The sequence below is a fragment of the Melospiza georgiana genome, chromosome 21, assembly GCF_028018845.1.
Source record: "Melospiza georgiana isolate bMelGeo1 chromosome 21, bMelGeo1.pri, whole genome shotgun sequence".
Lineage (NCBI taxonomy): Eukaryota > Metazoa > Chordata > Aves > Passeriformes > Passerellidae > Melospiza > Melospiza georgiana.
The window spans coordinates 980,764-995,867 of NC_080450.1; the positions used below are offsets into that span (position 1 = coordinate 980,764).

Here is a 15,104-nt window from a genome sequence, read left to right on the forward strand (position 1 = left end):
TGTGTCTGTCTGTGGCAGGACATCCCCACGGGCGCTGACAGCTGTGTCACCAGCCTGTCCTGTGACTCGCACCGCTCGCTGATCGTGGCCGGGCTGGGCGACGGCTCCATCCGAGTGTTCGACAGGAGGATGGCCCTGAGCGAATGGTACCGGTAACCCCTTCCTGCCCGGGCCCGGGGCCTCCCTGGCCTCCTCTGCTTTCCTTGAAACTTCCTTGAAATTTCCTTTCCTTTCCTTGAAGTTTCCTTTCCTTGAAATTTCCTTGAAATTTCCTTTCCTTGAAGTTTCCTTTCCTTGAAATTTCCTTTCCTTGAAATTTCCTTTCCTTTCCTTGAAATTTCCTTGAAATTTCCTTTCCCCTTTTTCCTTTTCCTTTTCCTTTTCCTTTTCCTTTCCCTTTCCCTTTCCCTTTCCCTTTCCCTTTCCCTTTCCCTTTCCCTTTCCCTTTCCCCCTTTTCCCTTTCCCCCTTTTTCCTTTCCCCTTTTTCCTTTCCCCCTTTTTCCTTTCCCCTTTCCCTTTTCCCCTTCCCCCTTTTCCTTTCCCCTTTCCCCTTCCCCCTTTTTTCCCTCTCCCCTCTCACGTGTCCCTTTGTCCCCAGCCGTGTCATGACGTACCGTGAGCACACAGCCTGGGTGGTGAAGGCTTACCTGCAGAAGCACCCCGAGGGCAACATCATGAGTGTCAGGTACAGGGAGCTCTCCTGGGGCTCTTTGCACACTCACACTTTGGGTTTTTTGTTTTCTCCTGGGGCTCTTTGCACACTCACACTTTGGGTTTTTGGTTTTCTCCTGGGGCTCTTTGCCATACAGTTTGGTTTTTTGGTTTTCTCCTGGGGTTGCTTTGCCGCATTCACAGTTTGGTTTCTCCTGGGCTCTTTCCCAAACTCACACTTTGGTTTTCCCCTCAGTTCTGGCCCTGGTGCCCAGCAGCTGGCAGGGTGAAGCTCTGGGGTCTGACTCGTGCTGCAGTGATCACCTCCTGCTCCAGACTGGGTGGAGGGAGGCAGGAGGGATGTGGGGCTCTGCTGGGGGGGTTTGGGGGTGAACAGGAGCTGGAATCACCGGGGGTGTGATGGGGAAGGGAGGGAGCAGGAGCTGGGTGTGAATATCTTGTGGTGAGGGGGCTTCACTGCCAACACCTCCGTGGGGACATCTGGGAGAGAACAAGGTGAATGGTGCATGAGGCAGGCACATTCCTGGGCAGGATTCCTGTGCAATTCCCTAAATCCATCCCTGCTGCCTGGTAAATACTGCAGCCAGAGCAGCAGGTACTGATTTGGCCATTAAGGAGCAGCAGAACAGAATTTATTGTCACAAAGCCACCGTTTGCACACAAAGAGCCTGTTTCTCTTGATTAGAAAATGGAAACAAAACATAATTTTCTGGGCTTCAGAACATTCCTGAGGCAGGGGGATGGGCCAGCAAAAATGTATTAAGATTTTCAAACAGGGGATTATGTGATGCAGCTGCCAGATTTGTCGAGCTCCCATATTGGAATTTTTAATCTTCCTCTCCATAAGCTCCTGCAGCAGCTCCAGGGTCAGTCCCTGTGCCCAGGGCTGGCAGTGCCCTCTCCCCAGAGCCCTTCCAGCCGGGGAGCTGCTCCTGGGGCTGCAGGGCTGGGAGGGAATGCTGGGCTCCAGAAGGTCACAGGAGCTCAGGCTGTGGGGCTGAGCCTCCTCCCAGTTCCTCCCAGTTCCTCCCAGTTCCCTCTGCTTCAGCTGGCAGCAAAATCCCAGGGAAAAATGGCAGGACCTGGTGAGATCCTGGTGTCCAGACACTTGTGGGTGAAAGGTGGCACCAGCACATCCCCTCTGCCTGCAGCTTCCCAAGGCAATTTCCTGCTGGGCAAAGCAGTGGGAACTGGGGGCTGGGTGTGCTGGGTGTGCCAGGGCAGGGAGGGCACACTCAGCAATGGGCTGGGACTGAGAGAGGCAGTGAGGGATCAGTGTGGGGTCAGCAATGATTGCTCAGCAGTGTGGGATCAGTGAGGGGTCAGCAATGATTGATCAGCAGTGTGGGATCAGTGTGGGGTCAGCAATGATTGATCAACAGTGTGGGATCAGTGAGGGATCAGCAATGAGGGATCAGTGTGGGATGAGCAGTGAGGGATCAGGAATTTGGGATCAGCAGTGTAGATCAGCACTGTGTGATCAGCAATGATTGATAAGCAATTTGGGATCATCAGTTTGGGATCAGCAGTGTGGGATCAGCAGTTTGGGGTCACTCCCAGCTGTTCCCTCAGCACAGAACGTGCTGTGGGTGGGATCAGATCCTGCCCTGGTGGAACCCAGCCCTGTCTGTTCCCTGTCCCAGTGCCCCATGGAGGGTTTGGCCCATGGGCAGTCCCACAGCTGCATGCCCTGGGGCTCTGGGGTCTCTGTGGCCCTGTCCAGCCTGGCTCTGGTGGCTCTGTTGCTGTGTCCCAGCCTGGCTCTGGGGTCTCTGGTGGCTCTGGTGGCTCTGTTGCTGTGTCCCAGCCTGGCTCTGGTGGCTCTGTTGCTGTGTCCCAGCCTGGCTCTGGTGGCTCTGGTGGCTCTGGTGGCTCTGTTCCCGTGTCCCAGCCTGGCTCTGGTGGCTCTGGTGGCTCTGGTGGCTCTGGTGGCTCTGTTCCTGTGTCCCAGCCTGGCTCTGGTGGCTCTGTTGCCGTGTCCCAGCCTGGCTCTGGGGGTCTCTGTTCCCGTGTCCCAGCCCGGCTCCGTGTGTGTTGCAGTGTCAACGGGGACGTGCGTTTCTTCGACCCCCGCATGCCCGAGTCCATGAAGGTGCTGCAGATTGTCAAGGGGCTCACGGCCCTGGACATCCACCCCCAGGCCAACCTGTTTGCTTGGTGAGTGCTGCTGCCACCCCTGCAGCCCGGGGAGCCCTGAGGGAGCCCGGGGTGATGCAGGGTGGTCACGGGGAGGGAGGGAGCTGTGTTTTCCTGCTCACTGTGGTTCTGGCCAGCAGTCAGTGCTGTCCCACCTGGGGACATGGCCTGGCCCGCAGCTCAGCCGTTCTGCAGCAGCAGTTCTGTCCCCTCCCAGCACTCCCAGTGACTCCAGTTGTGTCCCTTCCCTTCCAGTGGCTCCATGAACCAGTTCACTGCCATCTACAACGGCAACGGGGAGCTCATCAACAACATCAAGTACTACGATGGCTTCATGGGCCAGAGAGTGGGAGCCATCAGCTGCCTGGCCTTCCACCCTCACTGGGTCTGTACCTGCTGCTGCCATGGGGGGTGGCACAGGGACCCTCCTGGGGTGAGGGGAGCTGTCCCAGCCCAGCCCTGCAGGTTCCAGCAGCTCCGGGGTGAGGGAGCTGGAAAACCTGAGAAAACAACCAATGGATGGGAAAAAATCCATTTAAATAACAAGAGTTATTTTAGAAACCCGCAGATCAGCTCACAAATATTTAATGTGTAAAGGGAAGAGCAGTTTGCTCCTTAAACAAGCAAAGCAAAGCCCTGTCCGGAGGGGCCAGGTCCCCTCACTGCAGGAAATTCTCATTTTCAGCCCAGCCACGGCTCCTAACGAGCACATTTGCAATCATTTAGAGAAATTATGTTGGCAGTTGGCAACTAACAGTGCCCATAATTTCTCCCCGTGGCTGAAATGGGCCCATAACTCCTGCAGAGCTGTGGAGCAGCCGGGTCACTGTCACCTGTGCCTGGCACTGCTCACACCTGGACCTTGGAGTGGGTCACAGGGGGGAGCTGGGGAGGGAATGGAGCACAGGAGGGGCTGAGGGAGCTGGGCAGGGAATGGAGCACAGGAGGGGCTGAGGGAGCTGGGAGGGGGCTCAGCCTGGAGCAAAGGAGGCTCAGGGGGGCCCTTGTGGCTCTGCACAACTCCTGACAGGAGGGGACAGCCCCAGGCTGGGCTCTGCTCCAGGGAACAGGGACAGGAGGAGAGGGAGCAACTCAGGCTGGGCCAGGGCAGCTCAGGGTGGGCACCAGGAGCGATTTCCCCATGGAGAGGGGCTCAGGGAACTGCCCAGGGAGGGTTGGCATCATTGGCACTGCCCATGGAAAGGGGATCATTGGCACGGCCCAGGGAGGGTTGGGATCATTGGAGCTGCCCAGGGAGGTTTGGGGTCATTGGCACTGCCCAGGGAGGGTTGGGATCAGGGAATTGCCCAGGGAGGGTTGGGATCATTGGCAGCGCCCAGGGAGGGTTGGCATCGTTGGCACTGCCCAGGGAGGTTGCAGTGCTCGTCTCTGCAGGTGCCCCAGCACACCCAGGGTGGGGATGTGGCACCCAGCACAGGATGGGTGTCCTGGGCAGGACACTGTGGGCTCTTCATCTGTCCCTCTGGGCAGGGTGTGACTGTGTCCGTCTGTCCCAGCTGACCGTGTCCGTCTGTCCCTCTGGGCCGGCCGTGACCGTGTCCGTCTGTCCCTCTGTCCCAGCTGACCGTGTCCGTCTGTCCCTCTGTCCCGGCCGTGACCGTGTCCGTCTGTCCCTCTGGGCAGGGTGTGACCGTGTCCGTCTGTCCCTCTGTCCCAGCTGACCGTGTCCGTCTGTCCGTCTGTCCCAGCTGTGACCGTGTCCCTCTGTCCCTCTGTCCCAGCGGTGACCGTGTCCCTCTGTCTCTCTGTCCCAGCTGACCGTGTCCATCTGTCCCTCTGGGCCGGCCGTTACCGTGTCCGTCTGTCCCTCTGGGCCGGCTGTGACCGTGTCCGTCTGTCCCTCTGTCCCAGCTGACCGTGTCCCTCTGTCCCAGCCGTGACCATGTCCGTCTGTCCCTCTGTCCCAGCTGACCGTGTCCGTCTGTCCCAGCCGTGACCGTGTCCCTCTGTCCCAGCTGACTGTGTCCCTCTGTCCCTCTGTCCCAGCTGACCGTGTCCGTCTGTCCCTCTGTCCCAGCTGACCGTGTCCCTCTGTCCCAGCCGTGACTGTGTCCCTCTGTCCCTCTGTCCCAGCTGACCGTGTCCCTCTGTCCCAGCGGTGACCGTGTCCGTCTGTCCCTCTGTCCCAGCTGACCGTGTCCGTCTGTCCCTCTGTCCCAGCTGACCGTGTCCCTCTGTCCCAGCGGTGACCGTGTCCGTCTGTCCCTCTGTCCCAGCTGACCGTGTCCGTGTGTCCGTCTCTCCCGCAGCCCCACCTGGCCGTCGGCAGCAATGACTTCTACATCTCGGTGTACTCGGTGGAGAAGAGGATCAGATGACGGCCCCAGGGGGGGCTCCTGTACATAGAGAAATCATCGACTTGAATGTTTCGTGTTGGCTGCTGCTGCACCCCATAACTTGAACATTTGTTCTTCTGACTTAGCTACTGATGGGTTTGACAAGGGGAAGAGACAATCTCCTGGTTTTGTTTTGTTTTGTTTCCCAGCTATATCCTCTCAAAGCTACAGAAAAGGAACATTTATTTTTGTTTCCAGAGGTTGGCTGCTCTGTCAGAACACGGCTCCTGAGCTCCAGAGGACTCGGATGAGGCAATGCCCTTGAGAAGGGTCTCGTTTTAGTCTCTGTTCCTTGTCTGGCTGCAGCGTGGGTTCTTCAAGGACTGTCAGGACTCACTGCAGCTCCACAGGACCCTCCAGCTGCTGCCAGCCCTGTGCCAAACCCACTGCTGGGCCAGGGCAGCCACCCCAGCGCGGGATGAGCTGCCAGGGAGGCAGGGCAGCATGAGCCTCCTCCTCCTCCTCCCTGCCTGCCCCTGCTCTCACAGAATGCAAGGACAGAGGGGGCCTGGTGGCCTGGGCAGGCAGGGGTCCTGCAGGAGGGGGCTCAGGGAGGTGGCCGGAGCAGGGCTGGATGTCCCACACCCTAAAGCTGCATGTGAGGAAGAGGAGGGCAGAAAGGGAGCGAAGATCTCCAACGTCCCAACGAGCCTGGAGCGCATCAGTGGTGTCACCAGCTTCCACCAGGCCCAGGGTGCCCGTGGGGAGCTGGGGGCACCTGGGGCACTGCTGCCACTGTCCCTGTGCCACCTGCACAGCCACCGTGCCCATCCTGGGCTCTGTGTGCTCCCCGGGGCTGTGGGCACCAGGAGAGGCCAGGACTGGGCACCTGGAGCTGCACACCATGGCTGGGGCTCACCTGGCCCTGTGGGAACAGGAATGGGAGCACCTGAGCGTGGAGAATGGTGAGGAGGAGGAGGAGAAGGAGGAAGGCAGCTCCGAGCTCCCCCGTCCCAGCTGTCCAGGCAAGGCCTGCTCCATCTCTGCACCTTCCACGTGTGAATAATGAATGTTTTGTGCCCTGGGATCCCTTCTGGGGCTGGGCATGGTGTGGGAAGGCAGGGCACAGCCAGGGGACAGGTTTCCTTGCGGAGGGGCAGAACTCACTGAGGGAATTGCCAGCGTTCCCCCAGCAGTGCCACGGGAGCTGCAGGATCCAGCCGGGTCAGGGAAGGGCTCAGAACCCCTCTGTCAGTGAACTGAGGGGATGCAGAGTGAGGGAAGGGCTCAGAACCCCTCTGTCAGTGAACTGAGGGGATGCAGTGAGGGAAGGGCTCAGAACCCTCTGAACTGCCAGGTGTGCAGGGGGAACGCAGTGAGAGAAGGCTCACAACCTCCTGTGAGTGAACTGAGGGGGACACAATGAGGGAAGGCCCAGAACTTGCTGCCAGGTGTGCAGAGGGGAGGATGCAGTGAGGGAAGGGCTCAGAATTTTCTGTGAGTGAACTGAGGGAATGCAGTGAAGGAAAGGCTCAGAACCCCTCTGAACTGCCGGCAGACTGCCAGCTGTGCAGGAGAAATGCAGTGAGGGAAGGCTCAGAACCTTCTGTCAGTGAACTGAGAGGATGCAGTGATGGAAGGGCTCAGAACCTTCTGAACTGCCAGCTGTGCAGGGGGAATGCAGTGATGGAAGGCTCAGAACTCTCTGCCAGCTGTGCAGAGGGAATGCAGTGAAGGAAGGGCTCAGAACTCTCTGCCAGCTGTGCAGAGGGAATGCAGTGATGGAAGGGCTCAGAACTTTCTGCCAGCTGTGCAGAGGGAATGCAGTGAAGGAAGGGCTCAAAACCTTCTGAACTGCCAGCTGTGCAGAGGGAATGCAGTGAAGGAAGGGCTCAGAACTCTCTGCCAGCTGTGCAGAGGGAATGCAGTGATGGAAGGCTCAGAACTCTCTGCCAGCTGTGCAGAGGGAATGCAGTGATGGAAGGCTCAGAACCCTGTGTCCCTGTGCAGGGGGAATGCAGTGATGGAAGGGCTCAAAACCTGAACTGCCAGCTGTGCAGAGGGAATGCAGTGAAGGAAGGGCTCAAAACCTGAACTGCCAGCTGTGCAGAGGGAATGCAGTGAAGGAAGGCTCAGAACTCTCTGCCAGCTGTGCAGAGGGAATGCAGTGAAGGAAGGGCTCAAAACCTGAACTGCCAGCTGTGCAGAGGGAATGCAGTGATGGAAGGCTCAGAACTTTGTGAACTGCCAGCTGTGCAGGGGGAATGCAGTGAAGGAAGGCTCAGAACTCTCTGCCAGCTGTGCAGAGGGAATGCAGTGATGGAAGGCTCAGAGCCCTTTGTCCCTGTGCAGGGGGAATGCATTGAGAGAAGGGCTCGGAGCCCTGTGCCCCTGTGCTGGCCATGCCTGCCCCGTGCCCCCCGTGCTGCTGCTGGCCCTGGCACCGTGTCCCTGTGTGCCCTGTGTGTCCCTGTGTGTCCCTGTGTGCCCCCAGGCACAGGGGACCCTGCCTGGAGAGGTCCCCAAGCACAGTTTGGGTGCCCTGAGCACCATCCCCGCCAGGGGTCACATCCCAGGATAACCAATCAAAGGCTTTAAACCCCAAAACTACCTAAAACCCCCCCCGTAAGTTACCCAGAGTTAATTATGGTCTAACAGAGCTGTGCCTCGTCCCGGGCTGCCCGCGGGGGTGGGAGCAGAGTTTGGGATCTCACCTAACCCTTAACACTCACAGCTTCAGAAAAAATGGATTTTTAACTCGTATCAGTGTGTTTGTGAAAGGAACAGGACATTCCTGGCAGTGGGAGCTGCTGCTCCTGCCTGGCTCTGGTGCAGCCCCGCGCCCAGGATGGGGAATTTTAAGGAATTTTTGGGCTTTTACCTGAGCGTGTGTGGGCTGTGCTTCCACAGGTCTGATGCAGAGATTCAATCATGGGATCACAGAGTTTAACCAAGGGTCTGGAGAGCGTCCTACCTTAAAAGTTCACTTATCTCTATTTATTTTACAAAAATAAAGTTTAAAAAAAATATATAAAAACCCCCACACGATTGTAATGTGAGAGTAAAAACAATTACAGACAAATAAATGGTTAATAAAAAATAAATGCAGAAACACTTGCTGGTGTGAGGATCCTTCTGTGGGGCCGGGGGAGGCCCGGGAGGAGCCAGGTGGGATTTGGGGTGCAGGGCTCAGGGTCTGGCTGGTGCCAGGGGGGCGTTGGTGACAGATGTGTGTGCCAGCCTGGTGCAGCAGCAGGAATGGCAGTGCCAGGGTGCCAGTGCAGCTCTGGGCACTGGCTGCAGCCCAAGGGATCTGTGCATCCTGGCACTGCCAGGGACACCATGGGCTCAATGGGCTCGGGGTCTCTTCTGCCCCAAACAATTCCATCACTTGGGAATGAATCAGTGTTATCTCTGTAATCCCATCCCTACAGCCTCCCTCCATACCTTCCATCCCCTAGATCCTATTCCCTACATCCCACTCCCTGTATTATTATCCTCATTCCCGATATTATTATTATTATTATTATTATTATTATTATTATTATTATTATTATTATTATTATTATTATTATTATCCTCATTCCCGGTATTTTTATCCCCATTCCCGATATTTTTATTCCTATTCCCAATATTTTAATAATTCCCATTCCCAATATTTTAATTAATTCCCATTCCCGATATTATTTTAATTAATTCCCATTCCCAACATTTTTACCCCTATTCCCGATATTATTTTAATAATTCCCATTCCTGATATCATTATTCCCATTCCCGGTATTATTTTAATTAATTCCCATTCCCGATATTATTTTAACAATTCCCATTCCCGCTATTATTTTAACAATTCCCATTCCCGGTATTATTTTAATTAATTCCCATTCCCGATATTTTTACCCCCATTCCCGATATTATTTGAACAATTCCCATTCCCGATATTTTTACCCCCATTCCCGATATTATTTTAACAATTCCCATTCCCGATATTATTTGAACAATTCCCATTCCCGGTATTCCCGTCCCCAGCGCGCCCCCCAGCGGTTCGCTGCCGCCGCTGCCGCTCTCGCTGCGCGTTGTGCGGGGCCGGGCCCCTCGCGGCCGCCGTCGGGGGCGGGCCGGGCCGGGCCGGGCCGGGCAGGAGCGGCCATGGGGAACCTGTTCGGGCGGAAACGGCGGAGCCGCGTCACGGAGCAGGACCGGGCCGTGCTGGTGAGGGACGGGTGGGCCGGCACGGACCGGGCCGGGCTGGGGAGAGCGGGACGGACCGGGGGATGGGGGGAGAGCGGGACAGACCGGGCATGGGGGGAGAGCGGGGCAAACCGGGCCGGGCTGGGGAACGAGGGGAGAGCGGGACGGACCGGGCCGGGCTGCTGAACGAGGGGAGAGCGGGACGGACCGGGCCGTGCCGGTATGCGGAGGGATGGACCGGCTGGGGCTGAGCGACCCCCGGTGCTGTCACTGAGCCGGTGGGGACAGACCGGGCAGGGGAGCGGCGCTGCTGGAGGGGGCGTGGAGCTGTCAGGGCTGAGCTGTGACCCCTGTCCGTCCCTTGTACGTCCCTTGCCCGTCCCTCTGTCCGTCCCCTTGTCCATCTCTCTGTCCGTCCCCTTGTCCGTCCCTCTGTCCGTCCCCTTGTCCATCTCTCTGTCCGTCCCTTGTCCATCTCTCTGTCCGTCCCTTGTCCATCTCTCTGTCCGTCCCCTTGCCCGTCCCCTTGTCCATCTCTCTGTCCGTCCCTCTGTCCGTCCCCTGTCCGTCTGTCCCGCAGCAACTGAAGCAGCAGCGGGACAAGCTCCGGCAGTACCAGAAGCGGCTGAGCCTGGGGCTGGAGCGGGAGCGGGCGCTGGCCCGGCAGCTGCTCCGGGACGGCAAGAAAGAGTGAGGGGCAGGGACAGCGGGGCCAGGGGGACGGTGCCACCGCCGGGGTGGGTGACACCGGGAGGGGACATTTATCCCCGTGCCCGATATTTTCATTGATTCCCATTCCTGATATTTTCATTAATTCCCATTCCCGATATTTTCATTCCCATTCCCGCTGCGCTGGGGGAATTGGGATGTGGAAGGGTTTGGGTTGGGAGGGACCTCAATGCCCACCCAGTGCCACCCTGCCATGGCAGGGACATTAAACCCCACCCAGTGCCACCCTGCCATGGCAGGGACACCTTCCCCTGTCCCAGGGTGTTCCCATCCTCATCCAGCCTGGCCTTGGGCACTGCCAGGGATGCAGGAGCTGCTCTGTGCCCCTGTGCCAGGGCCTGCCCATCCTCCCAGGGCAGGATTTATTCCCCATACCCAGTTTGCTCCTCCTTGCTGCTCACAGGAGCCGCTGCAGGCTGCCCCGCCGAGCTGCACACAAGTTGTCCCCTTTTAGCAGAAGCCCAGAACGAGATTCGTGGCTGTGGTGGGCTCCTTTGGGCTCCAGCTGCTTCACCCCTCTGTGTGTCCCCTCCCTCTGTGTCCCTCAGGAAGGCCATGCTCCTGCTGAAGAAGAAACGGTACCAGGAGCAGCTGCTGGACAAAACAGAGAACCAGATCAGCAACCTGGAGCGGATGGTGAGCCAGCCCTGGGGCTCTCCTGGGGTGGGGATCCCCTGGAATTCCATTCCATTGCAGCTGGCACAGGTCCAGCCTCTGTCCAAGGGCAAATGTCTCCAGAATTGTGCGTGAGCCACGATTTTCCCTGCAGACACAGAGTGGTGTGTTTAAAACTGCAGGTGCCCTGCTAAATGTGAGGTCTGGAGATTGCTGAAACGTTACTCACAGGGGGCATGGCTGCACTGGGCCTTCCTGCCTCGTGCCAGCCCTGTCATTGCAGAGCTGCATGTGTTTGGGTTTGGGGAGGTCTCAGCTGGGGCTGGCAGCTGGAAAATCCAGTGAAATCCCCTCAAGGGCTGTTGGACCTGCTGGTGTGGATGTTTCCTGCTGCTGGTGCCGCTGACAGCGCTGGAAAGGCTCCCCTGGTTCCTCCTGGCAGCCTGTGTGTGCCCAAGAATGGCACCCGTGGCATCATTTAGGTGGGAAGAGCCCCCTGAGCTCTGCCAGGGCCACCTCTGTCCCCAGCTGCCACGTCCCCATGTCTGTCACAGGCATCTTTTATGGAAAACCCTTTCCTTGGGATGTTTCCTCCTGACGAGCTGAGAGGGCTCAGGAACAAAATGTAAACAATGATTATCTGCTGCTGTGGAATGCAACAGGTGCATCTGGGATTGGTCTCATGAGGTTGTCTCTAATTAATGGCCAATCACAGTCAGCTGGCTCGGACAGACAGCCAAGCCACAAACCTTTGTTATCATTCCTTCTTTTTCTATTCTTAGCCAGCCTTCTGATGAAACCCTTTCTTCTATTCCTTTAGTATAGTTTTAATATATCATGGAATAATAAATCAGCCTTCTGAAACATGGAGTTAGATCCTCATCTCCTCCCTCACCCTCAGACCCCTGTGAACACCACCAAACCATATCTGTTAATCCCTGCAGGGCTCCCAGGGCAGCCTGTGCCATGCCATGCCATGCCAAGGTGTGACAGGCTCCTCTTCCCTTTCTCCTCCCCACTGCAGGTCCAGGACATTGAATTCACCCAGATTGAGATGAAGGTCATCGAGGGCCTGAAGATAGGCAACGAGTGCCTGAACAAAATGCACCAGGTACAGGCTGGGGCACTTGAGGGGGGCTGGCTGGGGCTGCCTCCCTGCTGGGCCCTCCCTCACCTGCATTCTGGCTCTGCCCCCCAGGTGATGTCCATAGAGGAGGTGGAGAGGATAATAGGAGAGACCCAGGATGCTGTGGAGTACCAGAGGGTGAGTGCAGGGGCCCTGGGAGCTCAGAGCTGCTGGGCTGGGCTCTGCCCCACCAGGCTGGGATTGATGTCCTTCCCTGTCCCCACAGCAAATAGACGATCTCCTGGCTGGCAGACTGACTGAGGAGGATGAAGATGCCATTCTAGAAGAATTAAATGCCATTACTCAGGTGGGGTTGATGTTTCTGTGGTTAAAATCCCCATTTTCAGGAAGCTGTTTTTAGCAGCAGTTAAAGTTCCTTCTTGCCACTCTCAGAGCTCATCTGGGGGGAATGTGGGACATTGTCCCCCCTTTTTGCTACTCTGAGAGTTTATCTGGGGCGAATGTGGGACATTGTCCCCCCATGCTTGCCCACAGCTGTGACATGTGTGACACGTTGTCTGTAATGTCCTCACAGGAACAGTTGGAGCTCCCAGAAGTTCCTTCAGAGCCACTCCCAGAGAAGATCCCAGGTATGTTCTCCTTGCACAGCTGTGGCTTCTGGTGCTGCTGTCGCTGCAGTGTCAGTGTGTTGGGAAAGGGAGGGGACAGGCCCAGCTGAGCCCTCGCTGCAGGAGCACCCCAGGCTGCACTCACTGTCCCATCAGCATCTGGCATTGCCTTGGGCAGCTCCCTGGGTGGCACTGCTGTCCCTGTCCCATCCTGCACCGGCTCTGGGGCCCCTCCTGCCCTGAGACACCCCATTCCATCAGGAGCTCCATCAGGAGTCCTTCCTTCCCTGAGCCAGCCAAGGCTTCCTCCCACAGCCCTGGGCCAGGCCCATCCTGCAGCTCGGGGTGTTTGTGCATGCTGGAGTCACCCTGCACAACCCTGCATTTCCCTGAGGCCTGGCAGGACTCGGAGCTCTTCCCACCTCCCTTCCCAGTGCTGTGGAAGCAGCTGGATGAGGATCACTGGGCTCCCACAGTTCCAGGATTGACAGAGCTCACAGCTGATGGTCCCTGAGTGTTCCTGAGCGATCCGAAGCCTCAGTGGATGGATTTGTGTGGGAATGAAGCTGGGAAATGGGAGAGCTCACTGAGAAAGTCACCAAACAGGCCCTGGTGGCCCTGCCTGGCAGGGAAGGAGCCCACTGGGATTCATCAGGTGTCTGTGCTGAGGAGCTCATACTCAGTGAAGACTTCTCCTGGGACAGCAGAGCCCTGAGCTGTGGCTCACAGGAGCTGGACCTCCCTGCTGGTGCAAAGAGGAGCTGGAAGGAGCCACTTCCCTCTGTGGAATCTGCCCAGGAGCAATCTGGCATGAGGGGAATGGGGCTGGTTTCCTTGGAGCTTGTTTACTCCTAAACAGGGCTCAGGTGTCAGCACTGAGGCCAAACAAAACAGCCCAGGGGTGAGGGCAGGGCTGGCCCTGCTCCTGCTCCTCCTCCTCCTGCCCAGGATCTGTCCCTGGGCTGGGCATGCTCTGAGAGGCTGTAATTCTTCAGTGCTGTGAAAAAGGGGCATTTGCACCTGGGAACGTGGGATTATTTATAACCAATTTCTCTCAGTCCAGGTGCTGTGCACAGGGGACTCTGAGCCCTGGATCCCCCTCAGGAGATGGCTGCAGGGTATCTGCATTCCCTGCTCTGTAACAAGTTTCTTTTCCTTCCACAGAAGTGTCACCCATCAAGAACAGGCCAAAGGCAGAGCTGGTGGCAGCATCTTAACTCCCAGTGCTGGGGATCCCCCTCCAGACTCTCCCCCTGGACAGTTTGCCCTCCCAGAGCGTGCTGGGAGCAGGCAATGCCTTGGCAGCATCCCAGCTGTGCTGGGTGGATTGTGGAGCAGGATTCCCTGCACGGGGTGGGGAACCTCAGCTGATTATCGCTCTTGTATCAAGATTATTTTCTAGTGCTTTCTTTTTTTGTAACTTAAACTCCAGACTCACTCAGCTGCGCTGTCTCGGGATTAAACAGCAACTCCAAATCATCCAAAGCCAAATTTTTCTCTGTAGGTTTGATTCCGGTGGTCAGTCTGCCTTTGCTCTGGCCAGACCCCAGGAAATGAGAGTGACCATGGGCTGGGTGAGCACCAGCCCGTGGAGCACTCTGGTGTCCGTGTCCCTGTGTCCCTGCTCTGCCCTGTGTCCATCTGTGCAGGGCTGGCCCTGGCCCTGTCCTGCTGCCCCTGGGCCCCCCTGGCTCTCACAGCACCAGCCCCAGGCTGGGCTTTGCTTTGGGCCCAGCCTGGGTGCTGGGCCCTGCTCCTGCTGCAGCAGCTGTGCCCTGCTGGGAGCTGAGGGGCCGGCCAGGGCTCAGCCCTGGGCACGGAGCTGGGCAGCCCTGGGTGGCAGAAATCTCCCCCAGTGCCAGCCTGGAGCTCCTGCCAGTGCCAGGAGCCATCAGGAGCCAGGATTCCTCAGGATGGGTGATGGATGCACAGACTCTGCTGCTCCTGCTGATGTTTCCTCGGGGACTGGACGCGTTTCCTTGTGCTGCTGTGGACGCTGAAGCTGCAGGAATCACCACTCCAGAGTGCCCTGGGAGCCCTGCAGGGAGCCCCAGCCTGCTGAGGATCAGGGGATGCTGAAGGCTCTGGAACACGGCTGGCAGCCAGGTGCTGGCAGATCTGGCTGCTCTGGGAACGAGCTCACCTGCCAGCTTGCAGATGCTCTTCAGGACACTGCAGATCTTTATTTATGATGTTCTTGAAGCCACAGCCCTTCATCGGCGTTTCTGTGACAGCAGAATGACTGGAGGGTCCTTGGAGACTCTGTGGGGCTGTTATTGGGGTTGTGGGATCTGGTGCTAGACAAAAAGTGACCCCAGGGACTGGGGTGCTGCCCGTGGTGCTGGGCCAGCAGCAGCTCTGGGCGGAGCTGTGCTCTCCATGTCCTCTCTGTTGTGTTCCACAGACTGGCCAGGGCATCCTCATCCTCCTCGCGTGTCCCCAAGGCAGTGAGTGCCTTGGAGCCACCCCATTCCCACTGCTGTATCCTCAGTAATGCTCCATAGCAGCCCCCAGTCCCTGGCCCTGTGTGTGACACCAGCACGGTGCTGGCAGAGCCTCTGGAGCTGCACTGGATGATCCCAGGGCCGTGTCCCTGCTCAGCCCAGCCCTGTGGGGACAGCCAGCCCTGCCAGGACAGGACAGGTCATTCTGTTCATTCTCTGCTCAGTCCCGGCTGAGCTGCAACGCAGCCCCTTCCCAGCAGAGAGAGCCTTGGCTTCACCAGAGCCCTGCTGCCAGGAGCAATTCTCCTCCTCCAGGCCTCCTTCAGC

The 15,104-nt window shown here is 57.7% G+C and overlaps 2 protein-coding genes and 1 long non-coding RNA gene across 5 annotated transcripts in view; 2 read left to right on the forward strand and 1 right to left on the reverse strand.

The window, feature by feature from the left end:
* The window catches only part of RPTOR (regulatory associated protein of MTOR complex 1), a 103,702-nt gene extending 96,776 nt beyond the window's left edge, over positions 1 to 6,926 (forward strand). For both annotated transcript variants that reach the window (XM_058038669.1, XM_058038670.1), the window contains 5 exons: positions 19 to 146; positions 600 to 686; positions 2,714 to 2,830; positions 3,065 to 3,194; positions 5,080 to 6,926. In XM_058038669.1, the coding sequence (XP_057894652.1) occupies positions 19 to 146; positions 600 to 686; positions 2,714 to 2,830; positions 3,065 to 3,194; positions 5,080 to 5,148 (531 nt within the window). In that variant the 3' untranslated portion in view covers positions 5,149 to 6,926. The remainder of the gene's footprint in view (positions 1 to 18; positions 147 to 599; positions 687 to 2,713; positions 2,831 to 3,064; positions 3,195 to 5,079) is intronic.
* Positions 6,927 to 6,938: 12 nt separating this feature from the next.
* Positions 6,939 to 8,214, reverse strand: LOC131092131 (uncharacterized). 2 transcript variants are annotated; one of them, XR_009115468.1, is made up of 3 exons: positions 7,300 to 8,214; positions 7,203 to 7,248; positions 6,939 to 7,108 (listed from the first exon to the last, which is right to left on the reverse strand). It is a non-coding gene; the product is annotated as an uncharacterized LOC131092131 (long non-coding RNA). The 2 variants fall into 2 exon arrangements; XR_009115469.1 differs by having other exon boundaries at positions 7,294 to 8,214.
* A 1,017-nt stretch (positions 8,215 to 9,231) lies between these two features.
* On the forward strand, positions 9,232 to 13,810 carry CHMP6 (charged multivesicular body protein 6). The gene is made up of 8 exons (XM_058038717.1): positions 9,232 to 9,315; positions 9,875 to 9,984; positions 10,572 to 10,659; positions 11,663 to 11,749; positions 11,837 to 11,902; positions 11,991 to 12,071; positions 12,300 to 12,354; positions 13,498 to 13,810. Exons 1-8 carry the CDS (start codon positions 9,253 to 9,255, stop codon positions 13,548 to 13,550), a joined length of 603 nt encoding a protein of 200 aa, XP_057894700.1. The 5' UTR covers positions 9,232 to 9,252; the 3' UTR covers positions 13,551 to 13,810.
* Positions 13,811 to 15,104: the final 1,294 nt, after the last annotated feature.

Excerpts from the sequence above, each read along its gene's own strand:
- CHMP6 (XM_058038717.1), top strand. The coding sequence starts at position 9,253 with ATGGGGAACCTGTTCGGGCGGAAACGGCGGAGCCGCGTCACGGAGCAG. Across the intron at positions 9,985-10,571 it reads CTCCGGGACGGCAAGAAAGA|GAAGGCCATGCTCCTGCTGA; the intron begins GTGAGGGGCAGG and ends TGTGTCCCTCAG. Across the intron at positions 12,355-13,497 it reads ACTCCCAGAGAAGATCCCAG|AAGTGTCACCCATCAAGAAC; the intron begins GTATGTTCTCCT and ends TTCCTTCCACAG.